This window comes from Nothobranchius furzeri, chromosome 7 (genome assembly GCF_043380555.1).
Source record: "Nothobranchius furzeri strain GRZ-AD chromosome 7, NfurGRZ-RIMD1, whole genome shotgun sequence".
In the NCBI taxonomy this organism is placed as follows: Eukaryota; Metazoa; Chordata; class Actinopteri; order Cyprinodontiformes; family Nothobranchiidae; genus Nothobranchius; species Nothobranchius furzeri.
In genome coordinates, this window is record NC_091747.1 from 80,292,525 (window position 1) to 80,309,824 (window position 17,300).

The 17,300-nt window shown below is 41.3% G+C and overlaps 1 protein-coding gene across 7 annotated transcripts in view; it reads right to left on the reverse strand.

Annotated features, from left to right (window-relative positions):
• The window catches only part of lrba (LPS-responsive vesicle trafficking, beach and anchor containing), a 241,352-nt gene that overhangs the window by 186,495 nt on the left and 37,557 nt on the right, over nucleotides 1–17,300 (reverse strand). For all 7 annotated transcript variants that reach the window (XM_054751516.2, XM_054751519.2, XM_054751518.2 and 4 more), the window contains exons 2-3: nucleotides 6,436–6,667; nucleotides 339–439 (exon numbers count right to left, since the gene is read on the reverse strand). In XM_054751516.2, coding sequence (XP_054607491.2) covers nucleotides 339–439; nucleotides 6,436–6,667 — 333 coding nt within the window. The remainder of the gene's footprint in view (nucleotides 1–338; nucleotides 440–6,435; nucleotides 6,668–17,300) is intronic.

A 17,300-nucleotide genomic window follows, 5' to 3' on the forward strand; every position in this document is an offset into this window, starting at 1 on the left:
GCTGCAGCAATGACAGACTACACCCAGACTTTTTGATATGCTACTTAAGACACCCTAAGCTGCCTATATTCAACAAGAAGGTAAATATGGGTTTAAACTGTAAGACACCTTTAAAATAATCAGCAACAAAACTATTATGGCGAATAACAGGTTTAGGGAGTAAAGTTGAAAATCCTAAAAAATACATTTTTAAAGTCAGTGATGCAAGTGATGCTGACTAAAGTCCAAATAGTTTCTCAGGATTTAATATCTGTGAAAATCTGACTCTAGTTCAGCCTGTGGGATGGCAGCAGTTGAAGTGTTATGAGCATGTTGCTAAGAAACCGATACGGACTCACCCACTGGCCTTTCTCCCCCTGCAACTTGCTGAAAAAAACCTTGAGCTCCTTCACAGTGATGCTGTAGCTGGCGAGCACGCCCAACATGTCCACCAGCAGGTCTGCAAAACAAGGGAGGACACAAGTCTAGCACAAAGGTTTTAGATCTATAGGAGACCATCACATGCTTATGCTTTAGGTTTTTCTTAAATCCAAATAGCTGCTTAAACAAGCATCACTCTCCTTTTATTTTCACCATCAAAAGGGAAAAACGTTACAGCTGCAAAAATCTGATGCTTTACTGAATAAGTGGTTGTTTTTTACAAAGGCAAAAAAAAGTCAAATGTCCTTTAGACATAATTTTATTGATATTTATTGTTTAAATTTTTTTTACCTCTATTTTTTTCAGCAGTGTCACATTTATATTTAAACAAATCCAACCAACAAATAAAGAACATTTCTCAGTAACTTCACGTTTGCATCAGCCTAGCTTGACTGCACAAACACTCGAGGCCTGTGCTGTTCCAGCCAGAATAAGTTCACTGAGCCGACAATCGTTTCAGGCCAACGCGCAGACGTGCAACCAAGATGAGACGGAGAATGTCCAGGAGAACAGAGACACAATTAGCAAAAACAGTCAATGTCAAACTGGGAAATCCACTAAGTTGGTCACATGCAGCAAAATATGAAATCAATTTTTAAAAGTCCACAAATATGGTCCTCCGTTGTTCACGCAGCGATTAGAGGCAAAGACACACCTCTATGAGAAGGTAGGGAATTATTGACTGTGTGTGTGTGTGTGTGTGTGCGTGCGTGCGTGCGTGCGTGTGTGCGTAGATGGATTTTAAGTGATGGACCTTAACCTTTACCAACATTTTTTTAGCTACACCGTGTTGCAGTGGTACCCATCTGTCACTGTGTGCATTTTATGGAACATCTGGGTGGCTTTGGGGGAACATATGACTCAGTAGTTTAAATTTGGTTTAATTATTTTTTTAATGTGCTCTTCTTATGGATTTTGTACATCTATTTCATGGTCCTTACTTGATGCTTTTTATCTCATTTTTAATCTGGTAGAAACATATTCTAGTTGCTGTATCTGAACTAGGGTTGTCACGGTAATCGGTGTAGCGGTAAACCCCGGTAAAAAAGTTGACGACAATAATAACCGTCTTGTTTTTAAAAAAAAAACAATATTATCTCGGTGGGTTACCGTGGCTGCGGTGTAGGCGCGGTGACCCTTACCAGCCACCGTATCATCTGCTGAAGTTGCCGGCGGCACATGCGCACTTTGTTGTTTACAACCAAAACTTTCTTGAAGCTAAAGCTGAAATAATGGCCAAAAGAGGAGACGGCAGCGCTCAGGACATTTATTATCCCTCAAAGAAGACAAAGTGGGAAGTACGGGCATCTTTTGGATATTTGAAGAACGCCGAGGGACAGCTGATAGAAGACGGCTATCCTGTTTGCAGCACGTGCAGAAAAAGTGTCTGTGAAAGGCAGCAACGCTTCAAATCTCATGACACATCTGCGTGACCATCACCCACAACTCTAGTCAACGCAAGGCAAGCTAACGTTAGCGTTTTAGCTAAAATGCGTGATCCGAGGATTTGGGTTGAGGGAGAATGCAACGAGTTGCTATATAAAGCAGCCGCAGCGCCGTGTAACGTGAGGAAATATGAGTTTTCTGTCACAATGGTGGTGTTGGACTCAGCTGGGTCATAGCTGGGTCGCTGAGAACTTTCACCCACAGATTAAGACCTGAACGCCAGCGAGTCTGGGAGGAAACCATAACATCTGCCACCTGCAGTCTACCAGAAGATGTGTTTACATGAGTTGTACCCAGACCAAGTCAAAACATAAAGTTTAAACTTCTTTTTCTTGATTTTAATGTTAAAATAACCATTATCATTTTGCTCATTATAAATGTGTTTAATCAAATGAATGACTAGTATGCTTTGGGGTAATTATAATGGATTAATGAATCCACACTTAAGTAGATAATGTTGAATGTGTGGTACTGACCTTCACACTCAAGCACACAAACATCGGTGGCATGTCTTTCGCGGGGGGACGCGATTTCGACCTCACCACCACTCTCGAAGCCACCGGGTAGACCCCCGGAACTTCTGTTACAGATTGAGAAGGTCATAGACCACTTCTACGACCAGAACCTGCGAACTCACCTGCTTGCAGCATTCTCGTTCGCACAGGCATCTCTGGGAAAGTCAGCTGAAGGCAGAAAAACTTATTACGATAAGAAAGCCTCACATTCCGAACTCGATGTAGGTGACCAGGCCTGGTACTACATTTTCGCTCCCGAATCGGGTAACAATAATGCGACCTCGGGGAAGCTGGCTAAGAAACTTTTGCCCAGATGGTCTGGTCCATACCTGGTTACAGATAAGATCTCTCCGGTCGTGTATCAGATCATGATCGCCAACAAAAACATGGCGCCCGTCTACAAATGGGTACACAGGGACCATATCAAACTGCACAAGGGTCCCACAGATTTGGCCGATACCAACAACAACAATCCACCAACTTCAAAAGGGGGGTGATAAATACGTCCCGTTGGTTCCACAGATTTCTATCTCTGATTACACAAATTTGTTTGTTTGTGAGTGTACATGGTTGTCTTTCCTGTTATACGTCACGTGCAGACTTAAGGTGTGTTGGGACGGACATGCTGTGGGCTCCTGGAGTCAGGTAAAAGGCCAGGTAACAGTGAGTGGGTTAGGCCACATAGTACTGTTGTCCAAAATTTTTTTTTTTTTAATCTTTACTAATCACCATTCCTTAGAGGTACATTAACATGAACATGATTACTAACCACTGATTTACATTTTAGTGCTGATTTACATTTCCGTTTTTTTTATAGTACCTTTGACCAGTTGATTTTAACAGTGAAAATTATGTTTGTGATTATCAATTCTTTGATTTATCCTACTGGGCTGTAACCAATTTTGCCCCTGTCCTGACACGAGTATTTACAGTGAGGATTCACTGATACCGGTTAGGGTTTCTTTCATTTTTCTGCTTCTCGCATCATCCCTTTTTGCATCTTACACAGTCAGGGCTGCATCCATTTCTTCACTTAATGGGTAATTACACTTAAAACTAACACATAGTACAAAAGGCACTCATAGAGTTAGGTTTTTATTATTTTTATTTCTTTGATGACATGAAATGCACTTTTGTCGTGTCTACATTGAAGTGCCTACACTGTGCTCTCTCTCCTCTGTTGAGCTTGTGAGGATCCTGCGTCCTGGGGGTGGATCCGTGACTCGTCATCTGCATCGACTACTCCTGAGGGTGCTCCGGCTCGTTGGCCTTGGACGACTGTGGTTCCGGCGTGGCTGCTGGGACACCTCATTCGTTGGGTTTACTGTCACCCGCTCTTCCCTTTTTGTGGATTACGATAAGTACTCTTACATAATTCAATTTTTATTTGGAATATTGCCCTGCCTGCGGATACAACAATCGATTTTTAATTGGAATACTACCCTGTTCGTGGATACGTTCAAGATTTGCTCCTGCTTTGCTTTATTGCCCGTGAGGATATGACGTTGCTGTTGCTTCGTTTATGACTTCCATGGGGAATAATTAATAACCTACTGACTTGTGTTCTTCCTGAGGAGTGTGCGAGACTGTTCTCCGGCGTGGGGTTCGTGCCTCACCACAGACGGCTGTTCCCTTGGGATCGCATCCGGTTCTGTTGTCGAGATTCTTCATAACTTGGGTTTGTTCAACGACCAAGTGGTCTCTTGAAGGACCACATTGACCTTGAAAAGGGGGGATATGTAAGGTTATGAAGTTCATGGTTTTCAACTCCATACAGCTGGCCCCTGGGCACATTAACACCGTGTAGAAAAACCAAGGTCGGGTTGTTCCTCAGACTGTTTACATTCCAGGAGAAGAGTCCGAAGGAGAAGAAGAAGCTTTACCTAATCAAAGTACTTTATTTGTGATTAACATTATTAAGCAAAACAGATGTTGATCAACAATAATCAAGTGAATGATCTGTGAAATAAATATGTCATGAATTATGTTTAATGAAACCAGGACTACGGTGCAGACATACTGATCCTCATCTCCATAGAAATGCATGACACATTGTTCCAACCAATCAGAGCTTTCGGCTGCCGCAGGAGAATCTGGTGTTGACTTCAAGTGTCCAATCTACTTTACTGAAACTTATCAACAATTCAGAGATATAAAACAAGGCAACGCCATTTTAAGTCGGTTCCATCTTGACTTCAGTTCTGTTCACCATCATCCTAAAGACAAGCGCAGCCTGGCCGGATGCGTTTTCTTTAAACTAAGAACTGTGAAACGGGAGATTTTCGTCGTTTAACAACCAGACGACGTCCTTTCACAATAAGAGCACCTGCTGACGCCGCTGAACGGTACCGGGGTCAACCCTCCAGACGGGCTTTGAAACGTTGTGATCGCTGCACCGACAGCTCCACCGTACATCCGAGGTTTCCAGACCTGGCAATTCCTGATCTACTTGGGAGACCCCACTGGGTACGTACACGGCAAAATAGCGGCTCATGTCATCACTTTATAAGCCTCGTGATATCTAGTCATAACAAAGACGACCAGATTCGATTACGTCATCCTAGAGAATCTGAACCAGACACACGCACTCACACACACGCACCAACACAACATCCGAATTCATTCTCATCCATCACAGAGTAGTCCTGGTAGATTGTTTAGAATTTATAATTCAGAAATTAAAGATTCTCAAACGATCCCATCTCTCTCTCTTTTATTGTCTCAAAGTCATTACAGAGTGTTTAATTAAACTCCCTGATGATAAAAACAGCCTATTCTTCTGTTTATAAAAAGTGAACTACTAACACTGTATTAAAATACAACTTTGGTTAGTTACATCACTTTGATTCCGTTACAGCCGCTACCTGCATATAAACAGTGTAGCGGACACCGCCATGTTGAAATGACGCTATGCATTACGGGGCTCCCAGGGGCAGATAAGAGTTGGTCTCTCTCCGAGAATAATTATGAATTTAACAACGATTACTGCCTGATGACATTTTCCCACATCTGCAAAGCTCACTGGAAGGACACAAACAGAGGACAATATTTTCCTGTTATAGGGTTTATTACTCAAGTAAGGGTAAAAAAGTATCTGATTAGAAGGCTACTTGAGTACTGAGTATCATCTGGTCTAATATTTTTAAAATGATGACATCAAACAGACATAAAATAAGAAGTTATGGGCAAATATTGGTATTTTAAAGACTAAAGGGGAAATATGTAAACAAATAAACAACATAATTACAAAATAACACATTTTAGGCTAAATTTAGACACAAACTGAGGACAATATTTCCTGACATACAGGGTTTGTTTAGTTGTGTGAAAATGTAGCACGTTTAAAAAAAATACCGCGATAATACCGAAAACCGTGGTAATTTTGGTCACAATAACCGTGAGGTTAAATTTTCACACCGTGACAACCCTAATCTGAACCCATCTGTACTGAACCTTTATACAGTATACAGCCGTCCACTTGTGTATAAATGCCGTCAAAAAGCAGCATTTTTGCTGTCTTTACCTCATCAGAAACTGATTGTGAATTATATATTTTCCTTTATCTTGTTTGACAAAAAACCCATTCTTATGCCCACAGTGTCAGAGAAAGTTGGGCATTTTCAGGGTTTTCTTTTACTCTCTTTGCAGATGCCAACTGTAAATCTTTCAAAACCTCAAGATCAAACATGACTTTCAAGAAAACAAAGATGGTGGAAGTGGAAGATGCCACTTGCTGAGAAGTTAACTTCTGTCACCCTGCTTTCTGATTGGCTATAAGTCACTTTCAACAGGTAGCATGGCCGTTTGTCCTTGAGATCAGCCCACAACAATCCAACATGTTGACTATCCCTGATGTGTGATCAGAGCATGCTACAGATCAGACCAGAGCAGTCTTAAAACACCACACACTGCAGGAATATCTGATTATCTTTAGAACATTACAGTAACCAGGTGCATCCTTAAGATTGTCAGTAAGGGTGAATCTGCATAATTATCCTGCCGTGGAAAAAAATTGGGGAAAACCATTTTTCCCAAAGGAGACTGTTCCTCATACCTGCAATCATGCTGTCCGCTGTTGCTATTCGCTGGAGCACCTGCTGGATCAGACCCACATCGGTGCACGCCTGAAGGTTACGGACACTTTTCTTCAGGATGGCCGTGAAGATGCTCCAAATCTCAGCCTGGCAGTTTGGCTCACACTTCTCCAGCAGCTCCATCATGCACACAATGCTTTCTGGTTCCTGGATGATGAAGTTCATCTCAAGGTCAAACTGGCCACCAACTAGCTGGAGATAAAAGAGATGTTTGGTTAGATAGAAGTGAAGAATACACTTCGTTTCTTAATTCCATCAAAACTGCTACGATGGAAATGTTGCATGTGAACTCTCCTCTACTTTAAAGGTCACGGAAGAAACTCAGGTCTGTGTCTTTTAGTCTGTCTGACAGCTGACTGTAATCTATAGAGATCACCTTTATCTGTGATAAACAAAAGCCCCAAACAAAAAGCGTCACACCAGAGAGACCAACTAAGACACAAACACTTGGAAGAGAATTTAGAGGTCTGTTGTTCCTGCAGGTGGCTTTGGAATACTAACAACATTTGACGCTGCCTGTCAGACACAACCCAGGGCTGAGTTTCATTTAAAGTTACAGTATTCAAAAGATTACATAAAGCGTCTGCTGGGATGACATGGTATGACCCTTAATGTGACAAATCTGATAATAAAAGCCTCAAATGCAATCATTTGTTTCTTCTTAACAGCTTGAGCTACATTTTTATTATCGAATCCTGACTAATAGAAAGAATAAGGGCAACAACAGAGCCGATATCAAAATTACTCAGCCAAAGGGGACTGTCATGTTTCCAATCAATGACTTGTGACCCAACAAAAATAAATGAATAAATGCATATCTGACAGCTGCCCTCAGCTATCAGCCTATCTCGGTGTGAAAGCATTATGACTTGGTGCAGGACAGAAAAGGACCCATTAGGATGAGACGTGTGGGAAACTGGGAGAATTAGAAAAAGTGGTAAATAAAGGGCAGAATCTTTAAACACAGGAGATCAAGTGACAATAACTACTAGACAGTTAACCACTTTGACTTCCTCTGACTAAGCATGTATTTGAGCCTGAATAAATAATTGATTTCCTTCACCTTTACTTACCAGTGGTGTGAAAAACATTAATACAATGATGTGTTAACATAGCATCACCAGCCTATTCATCTTTGCAAGTGCAACTATTCAAAGTACCCAAATGTCTAAAACAACTCCCATTTTCTGACCCCATTGATGCCATGTTGACATCCAGCTGAGCTGTAACGTTTCCATCCCGTTGACTTTCCCAGAACAGCCACGTCTAATCTAGACGACCCTAAAGGTCACCAGATGGCCTGTTGAGTTCGATGTTAATGATTTGATGAGGAAGGACTGATGTGTTCAGCAAATCTTCCCCTCCCAGACATCTAGATGAAAGCAGCTCTAATGCCGAACCATAATCATTTTCTTTTCGATGAACTGCAGAGTGCATGTTTCAATGGCAGAGAAATCCCAATGTCCCCATTGGCCAATTAATATATTTATCATTTATATGGTAATAAACTGAGTCATCATTTATTGCTATCCAGTAGGGCTGCACATTATATCAAACATTTCATTACATTGCACTCTCAACATTAATAAAGCAAGGGTGTCCCATCTATGGGAAGCTCACACTGCACGCAATAATATGTATTTCTGCAGCTCTACTCTAGAACAATGTTTTAAAGGCAACATAATATCATCATATACCAGACATCAAAAGGACCCATATCTAAACACAAAAACACAACAGTAAGAAAAAATATGAACATTTAATTAATAATGATTATAATAAAACTCACTCCAACACTAAAACACAGACATTTTATTTAATTGCTCCAATAGTGTAATATCAACCAATCAATCAATCAAACTTTGTTCATAGAGCACCTTCCACTGCCTCTGCGGAAGCCCAAGGCACTGAGCGTAAAAGATTCAAATAAAAACAGAGTGATTAAAAAGCCCCAAAAACCACATACAAATATATATATATATATATATATATATATATATACATATATATATATACATATATATATACATATATATATATGAAGGATAAGAGACATGAAACCAAGTCGCATGAAAGCCAAACGATATAAATGAGTCTTCAAGCGACTCTTGAATACATGCAGTGAGGGTGGAATAGGTAGTAAATGCCACTTAGAAGTTTATTAATAGCATTTTGCATCACCTATAATCTACATGTTAATTTTAAAAAAGGTGATTTCTCAGTTAAATGTAAAACATTGATTGCATTAATGGTCACAAACATAAAAAGTAGGCCTGGGCTATAAGTCGAAAATTTATAGTTATCGAAACTTCTGACTCTTATCGAGAATGTTCCCATGTCAATAAATTGGATAATAAAAAACTGAAAAGATGTGTGTAGGTCGGCAACATTCATGTCCCTTTAAGAAGCTGAACCACCTTGAGTCACGTAAAAACGTAACTCAACTAATACATGTGACAGCCCCATCTAGTGGACAACTTTTGTTTCTGCGCATACCTGTAGTTATCGTCCATTTATCGTTATCGAGGTGAAATCCTAAATATAATGTGATGTTAATTTTAGGCCATATCGCCCAGCCCTAATAAAAACTAAATCATTATCATCACAAAGATCACAACTGATGATCTGACCTAAATAGCTCACCTCCAGTCGTTTTCTGCCGGATAAGGAATGATGAAACGTTTTCCTCTAATCCTTATAGTAATGACATCACTCTTCTTAGGATTAAACTTATTGTCAGATTGTACTCCATAACAAGAACCCATCCTAAGCAACTGCTGTAAACCAGTAGCCTGGCAAGCCATCCCATAGATGTAAATATTTAGTCTGGCCATGACCCATAGGCAGAGCTCAGTCGGGGGGGGGGGGGACCTATGGTTATCCTTCAAACTGTCTCTGCACACAACTGGACTGCACAAGGACGAATCAAAGCAATGAAAGACGTGACATATTCATAACTACATAAATCAGCCAATGGGGCAGTCCTCCAAACACAGAAGAAGTCTCCATTGTCCAGACTTGATGCCAGATTAGTTTCAAACGAGTGCCGTCCTTGAGCTGATGCCATCTAAATCTTTTGCTACTAATGTGCTCCTGATTTCTAGGCTAATAAACCGGCACTATAAGGTAAAAAAAGAAACATTAGATCATCAGCATGCATCAAATGACTGATGCACCTCTCCCCACCAGACATCCATGCTGTCTGCTTAGCGGTATTTGCTAAAATGTGACGTGTACTTCGCAATGTGCTGCAGACTGTACTGCATTTATAGTGAACTGTGAAATCTGATGTACTCTGCATGAAAAATTGTAGCAAGACCAACCTGGACAGCAGTGGGCAGACTACCATTTACATGGCCCAGGCCTTTGGTCAACACAACACTGAAACTAAACAACACATACCTGGTCCAACAAAAAGCCTTCTCCTATAAAGAAGCAAACAACTGTGGTTAAAATATCAAACCAACATGGGATTAAATCAGTGTTTCATAACAGAACAAAAAAAAATGCCATCTAGAAAGTCTCCATGTCTGCCTTTTACCGATTCAATGAATCAAACATCTCTTGTTGCGACTTAAAATGTCTCCAAATGTCATCATTACCAAACAGTAGGAACCATTTTACCACAGTCCCTGATTTATGAGCCTGACACTGTGCACAGCTCATCCATCCATTAGGCTCACGTGATGGAGATGACACAGAGGGGGCTAATATGAGGATGGCACAAGGGTCACATTGCAGTGACACAGACCTGGCATCCATCCAAGGATAATGGGGCTGATTTTAGATCCATTTTGTCAGTCCCCACAAACAGGAATGAGTCTGAACAGAGGAGCTGAAAAATGACCTTGTTAGATTGTCTCGTGGTGTGAGACAGCTCTACGTGAGACGCTGTTTGTAGAGCTCTAAATGATCACCATCACTGCTGCTGTAGCTGCACTAAAACCCCTTATCTTAGATCATCCGCTGATTCACGCACGCATCGCCTCGTGTTAGAATAAAAGAGGTCAAGACTATTAGAAAATAAAAACATCAGTGTGACATCTAGTTGTAGTTTTCTGCAATATAGGGTTTCTGTAGGAAAAAAGATCATCCGATCGCAACATGTCTACCGATTCTGAAATTGTGGTGAATTGTTAAAGAAAATATCTAGCATCCCTCAGAGCAGAGCTGTTGGAGATATGATGTGGTGCTGCAGGGTTTCGCATTTGCACTGGGGTAGACCGAAATATTGGTCGGCCGATGCCTCTGGGCGAACATTTACAGTTTCTTGTACATCAGCAGATATTTGTCCTTAGTAAAGCTGATTTAAAGTCAGGCAAAACCTCAGGCAGCCCAGTGCTGTTGCAGAATTTTATTTAGATGTGTTTTTATGTTTACTAATAACATCTAATAAATGCTCTAAATTAACTTTATTTAGGTGTCTGACTTTAAAGGGACATTATGGAAGTGTGACAGCCAAAACATGTATAGAAATAATAAATGTCTTCTTCATACATTCTCCTGCAATGTCCTGGTCCTGTAGAATGAGCCCTGGCATTTTTACTGTGATTGCCTGTTTTTCTGTAAAATCACAGAAAAAGAGAGATGCTCGGGTCGAGCAGGCTGCTTCATGCGCGTTCACGCTCAGGCATAGCCCGTAGCATTTGCTATCCGTAGATTTAGCAGCAGAGAGAGAGGCAGTGCCACTTTGTCGCTGTTCCTAACGCCTAGTGACAAACCTAGCTACATTTCTGAGGACCCTTAGCTACTTTCTGTAGAACTTTCTTCTAGATATTTCCTGCAAATTAGAAACAAAATAGCCATTTTCGCTCCGAACCGGTCTTTGAACGTTGTTTCAGCTGTCATCAAGGATATAAATGTTACAGATACAAAAGACGTCACTGGTGTTATAGCTCACCTAGTAAGACGGCGGACTAATGTGCAGGAGACCCGAACTCGATTCTGGATGTGAACATAGTTTATTTAGAGTTTCTTTTTTACATTATTGGTATATTTTTTTACAGTAAGATGCCCAATTTTTTATTTGAGACCCGCTGAACGGCATTGAATTCACAGATAAAAAAGATGTGGGTTCAACTTTCATTTTGGAACAATTTTTCAAGCAAGGGAAGGGAATGATCTGAGCATGCAGGAGGACTGACCCATCATAAACCTTTGTCGGCTGTGCTGAAGAGAAAGGTACAGACCCAAATTATTTAATTAATTAGCTGCGTGTTCTCCTGTCCTCTGGGCCACACACACACACACACACACACACATACACGACTGTCTCAGCTGTTATTTTCGTTAAGGAGTGTGCACGTAAAGCATGCACGCCTCGTGCACGAGACTACTACTGAAGCTGCCGTTAAGCTTTTGGCCTGAGGGGGCGATCGCGAGCATAAAAATTCAAAACTCCATAAAGTCCCTTTAACAGTGAGCAGAGCACAAAGTTAAGATGTAACAGCAGTTAAATTCAGTTCAAAAACTGATTCAACTTCAGAAATCTTGTGCATCAACTGATGTTATTAGTGACATTTTATTATGAACATAAGGTGGAAAACATCTAGATATTGGCCATGAAAATCAGCAGCACATATCAGCCATCGGCTGACCACGTCTCCTACATAAGGGCGTCTGCAATAGAGAAACCAATAGCGGTCAACATCTAATGTACACTACTGCCTTTAACTGGTCTCCAACAAGAGATGATGCTTCTGTAACCTCTGCAGAACGTTGTTCCTACTTTCATGCATTTTAGAAGTGGCGTCAGCTGTTCATGCTGAGATCACGTAATTATATTTATATAATTGTGACTTGTAGCGAAAACTGGCATAACTAAAACTTACTAAAGGCCTTTGCATCATGCACAGGCCAGAACACCTGTGTAAGTGTGGTACACAACAACAATATTTTCGTTTTATCCCATAATGCAACTAAACAGAACAAAGGCTAAAGCAGACAAACATTTAAATGTATCCATTCTGCTGTTAATAAAAGGAGTGGTTGAGTAAGATCAAGCTCATTATTAAAAATAATAAATGGATAGTGTGATTTTACTCATGCATCTACTAAACCATGAAAAGTTTACTTTTATGACGAGTAACCAAGAATATCAAACTGATGCAAATAACGTGCATTTTCAGAAACAGGTGGCTGCAGCCTGAGAGAGCTCGGCACCTATAGCTTCCATAAATGACTGCTAGGCACTAGATGTCTAGCCGGGTAACCCTGCCTGGCTCGTCTCTGCAGAGGTCTGTCTGAATTAATCATGGCTGAGAGGCTAAGCAGCCACTGGGCTGTAACACAAAGCTCAAACAGGCTTCTGACGTCTCCGTGGAGAGCAACACCAGATGATGCCAGAACTAAATAGTACACTCCAATTCCAAAAGGGAAACTTTATTTGTCAGCTTGAGTTTTAAAGTCAGACAACTGCTGCGTGTTAACGTCCACCTGCTGAGGCACAAATAAGGAGGCGTGGAAAAATCCGTCAGTTTTTGTGTTTATCTAAGAAAGTTTAATAACACAATAAAAGTCATTCATTTAAATTCAGCACAGACTGGATTAAACATACTCTTGTGGATCATTAAAGACCAGCTAAAGATTATAAAAGGAGTATTTATGGTCATTTTGTAACAAAGAGAAGAAAATGGTCCAGTTTAAAGTAGCAAAAAGACAGTGATGAACCTACGTCACACATCAGCAGCACAAAACGGCAGCGGAACGGTTTACTCGCGACTTTTGCTGCGTGTCTGTACACACTGGGATAATCTCAACCCCTCCCTGCACCCACGAGATCACAAAATAATTCGAGATTTCAAAGGTCACAGTTCGTTTATGTCATCCATCATTAAGCCAAAAAGAAGGAAATCATGCTTGATATCATATATGATGTTGTTCCTCTCCACTGCCAGGACTAATGCTATAAAAACACAACGCTGTACTTCTGGAATAATGCTGGGAGTAAATAATCCTTTAGCTCACATGTTTTGAAGTAATCTACATAGATATGAAATTGCATCTCTGTAATAGTCTTATTTAGAAAATTACCAGAGGTTTTACACAGAAACTAGCTTCCTGTCTAGCCCTATGTTCACTGCGGAAACTGACATGTTCCAGAAACGTCTCGCAGCACAAATAGATCCCAATCCAACCTTTAGTCGTGCGGCGCGGTGAGCCACTTCTGGGACGCACCTGAAAATGTCCGTGCGGCGGCTGGTTTTAATCACCCCTATGGACTATAATGGATTATATTTGAAGCTGTGATGTTCTGCTGCCATTCCGCTGATGCTTCCAGTGTGAAGTAGGGGAAAGTACTACTTCAGTCACTAAAAAAAACATAATTAGCTGTAATCTTGTTTGTATTTGACTTCATGAGTATTTTGGGCCCTTGCATGGGTCAGTGAGGTTTTAAATTCTTTTATGCACGTACAGCGCGTTGGTTCGCCTCCTAGCTGACGAAAAGCGCCTTATAAAGTTGATGATGATGACAATCAGTGAAATACCAAAGGTTTTGCAAAACACAAAGATGCAACAGTGTGTATGGAAAATATGCAGTCATGTCAAACATGAAGCACTAGCCAGATTGTTCCGATTTGCTCTGCAATGTTAAAATACAACATATTTATCAATAACTGTTACAGTTGTTAATAAACTATTTAATAACGCACGAGAGCCAGCATCACTGCTGAAAAACAGCTTTGTGAAGAATTGAGCAGAAAAAACATGAACAAATGTTCAAAATGTCCTCAAAAATAATTTAAATGTCAGCTTGTGTAACAGTCCAGCATGACTATGGGTTTCCATTTAATGTAAATTACAGCAACTAAATATTTAAACAAGCTATCAGAGTGGCCAAGCTCTCTCTCACACACACACACACACACACACACACACACACACCTGACCTACTTTTTCAACAGCTCTTTTAAGTAGATCTATTTTAACAAGCCATCTTGTCAAACCCAATGCCGTTTGGTTTTTATTTCATAAGAGCCCCACCACTCCCCATGACCCAGGCTGAAGCGTTCATCAATTGGGATTCAAAGCGCGAGTCGTGATATGACAAGGTCTCATAATCCACCTTTCCTACTCCTGATGGACACTCGTGATTTTGATGTGAGACACAGCCCCAGTAGATAGAGGTCAAGCAAATAATCCGTGTTACTGAAATCCCTCTTGTGCTAATGGTCATACGGTGACTCACGCTTCTGTTGGAGGAGACGATGGGAAAGCCTCTTCTTTAAAACAAAACATATTTCTCACTTAATAAATACGCTGCCATTGAGGTGAAAATGCTCTAAAAATCCTACACCAGTGGACCAAATCATAATGACCACTGACATGTAGATCTCCGTTCACATCAAAACAATAATCTGCTGCAAGAATTAAACAACTCGCGCCCTGGATTAAAATGTTATTTTGATAGTTACTGCATGTGTGTGTGTTTCTGCAGATCAAGTCAGTCAACCCACTTTGGGACATTTGCCACAATTGTGAATGAGCAATGAAGAAAAGTGTTTTACAAGGAAAAGGCAATTTCTTATCTTCTAAATTAAAAAAAGATTTACCAAATACAGGAAAAACAGAATTTATCTAAAATAAAATAAAAAATAATGAGTCCAGACTATTTCCAATTAAATGGAAATCAAAAGAGCAATTATGTGACAGACTTTATTGTTGGTGATGCAAACTTCCTTACACTTTAAGGAAATCACTAATATATATATATATATATATATATATATATATATATATATATATATATATATGAAGGGGGAGGATTTAGAAAATGTTCTAATAATATCTTCAGGAACAATCTTAAATTCTAACCCTGACAATAGTTTTTCCCACTTTCTGAAATGTCTAGATGCTAAGGCAACATCGGAAAACACATTTTTCTTTAAAGGCCAATCCATGTTTTTCCAACTTATCTGCAGTGGTCTCCGAGTTGATCTTTGTGGGGAAACAAAAGCACTTGTGCTCCTGTTTCATGAAGCCGAAGTTAGCCAGAAGAGTGAGGAGCAGGACATGGCAGTAGTGTGACCCCTCGCCTCTGATTGGATAACAGCAACACAAATCTAGCACAGACTGCTCTGCAACATTGATGCTTCATCTCCACAAATAACACAAGCCTGGAGGAGTTCTGCCATGTGGTGGAGTTGCTAATGCTACCAATTAGTTTCTACTAGCCAAGATATGCTCTGCAGTTTCCTGGACGCCAAACCAACAACAGTTTTCCTCATCACGAGACAAGATGCCTGTAATATTTTTAGATCTATTTGTTTAATTTTCTACTAATAGCAACATCCAATAGAAAAAATACACACAGTTTTGCAAGTATTTTCCTTCATTTTAAATCCGTTATAGCGGATATGTAGGGAAGAGGAAAAAAATATTGCTGGCTTTATTCTTGGTGCCTGCACATTGGGGTTTACCCCAGGGAACAAGAGGGTAGCCTCCCTCCGCCTAGTGTGGAGGCGGATCCTGGCTGTGGTTTGTGCTTATGCACCAAACTGCAGCTCAGAATACCCATGCTTTTGTGAGGCGGTGCCGGACAGCGTCATTCTGGTGACTCCCTCGTTGTGCTGGGGGATGCAGTCAAGTTGAATAAAGTCCTATTGGGTCTTTTTGGCCTGTGGGACTCCAGAGGCAGCTGATACCGGGAGGTACCGGGAGTCCAAGTGGATAGTGGCTCGGGTGGTTGTTGTAGTAAAAACCTGGGCATGGGAGGAGTTTGGTGACACCGTGGACCAAGACTTTTGCATGGCCTTGAGGAGACTCCGGTCCACCATCCGGCGCCTCAGGAGAGGAATGCAGTATATTACCAACACTGTTCATAGTGGGGATGGTGTGCTGCTGATCTCAGCTCAGGACATTGTGGATCGGTGAGTGGAGCACTTTGAAGACATCCTTAATCCTACCGGCACATCTTCCAGTGAGGAAGCAGATTCCAGGGACTTTGGGTTGGACTCTCCAATCTCTGGGGTCGAGGTCACTGAGGTGGTCAAAAAGCTCTTTGTGGCAAGGCTCTGGGGGTGGATGAGATCCGTCCAGAATTCCTTAAGTCTCTAGATGTGGTAGGGTTGTGTTGGCTGATGCAGCTCTAAAATATTGCATTGACATTGGGGTCAGTTCCACTGGACTAGCAGACTGGGGTGGTGGTTCCCCTATTTGAAAAGGGGGACTGCAGGATGTGTTCCTACTGCAGGGGGATCACACTCCTCAGCCTCCCTGAAAAGGTCTACTCAGGGGTTTTGGAGAGGAGGGTCTGTCGGATAGTTGATCCTTGGATACAGGAGGAGCAATGTTGTTTTTTTCCTGGATATGAAACACTGGACCACCTCAGTATACTTAGGGAGGTCCATTGAGGGTGCATGGAAGTTTGCCCAATCAATCTGCATGCGCTTTGTGGATTTGGGAGTCACTGTGGGGGGTACTTCAGGAGTATGGGGTACCAGGCCCTCTGATACGGGCTGTTAGGTGCCAGAGCTTGGTCCACTTTGTCGACAGTAAGTCAAGCTAATTATCAGTGAGAGTTGGACTCCGCTGAGGCTGCCATTTGTCAACCGATTCTGTTTATAACTTTAATGGACAGTTTTTCCAGGCACAGCCAATGTGTTGAGGGAATCAGTTTTGGTGATTGGGTGAGAATCAGGTCTCTGCATTTTGCAGATGATGTGGTCATGTTGGCTTCATAAGAATGTGATCTCTGGCTTTCGCTGGAGCAGTTTGCAGCCGAGTGTGAAGCAGCTGGGATGAGAATCAGCTCCTCTAAATCCAAGAAAAGGGTCAGCAAAGGGTAGAATGCCTTCTCCGGGACAGGGATGAGGTCCTACCCCAA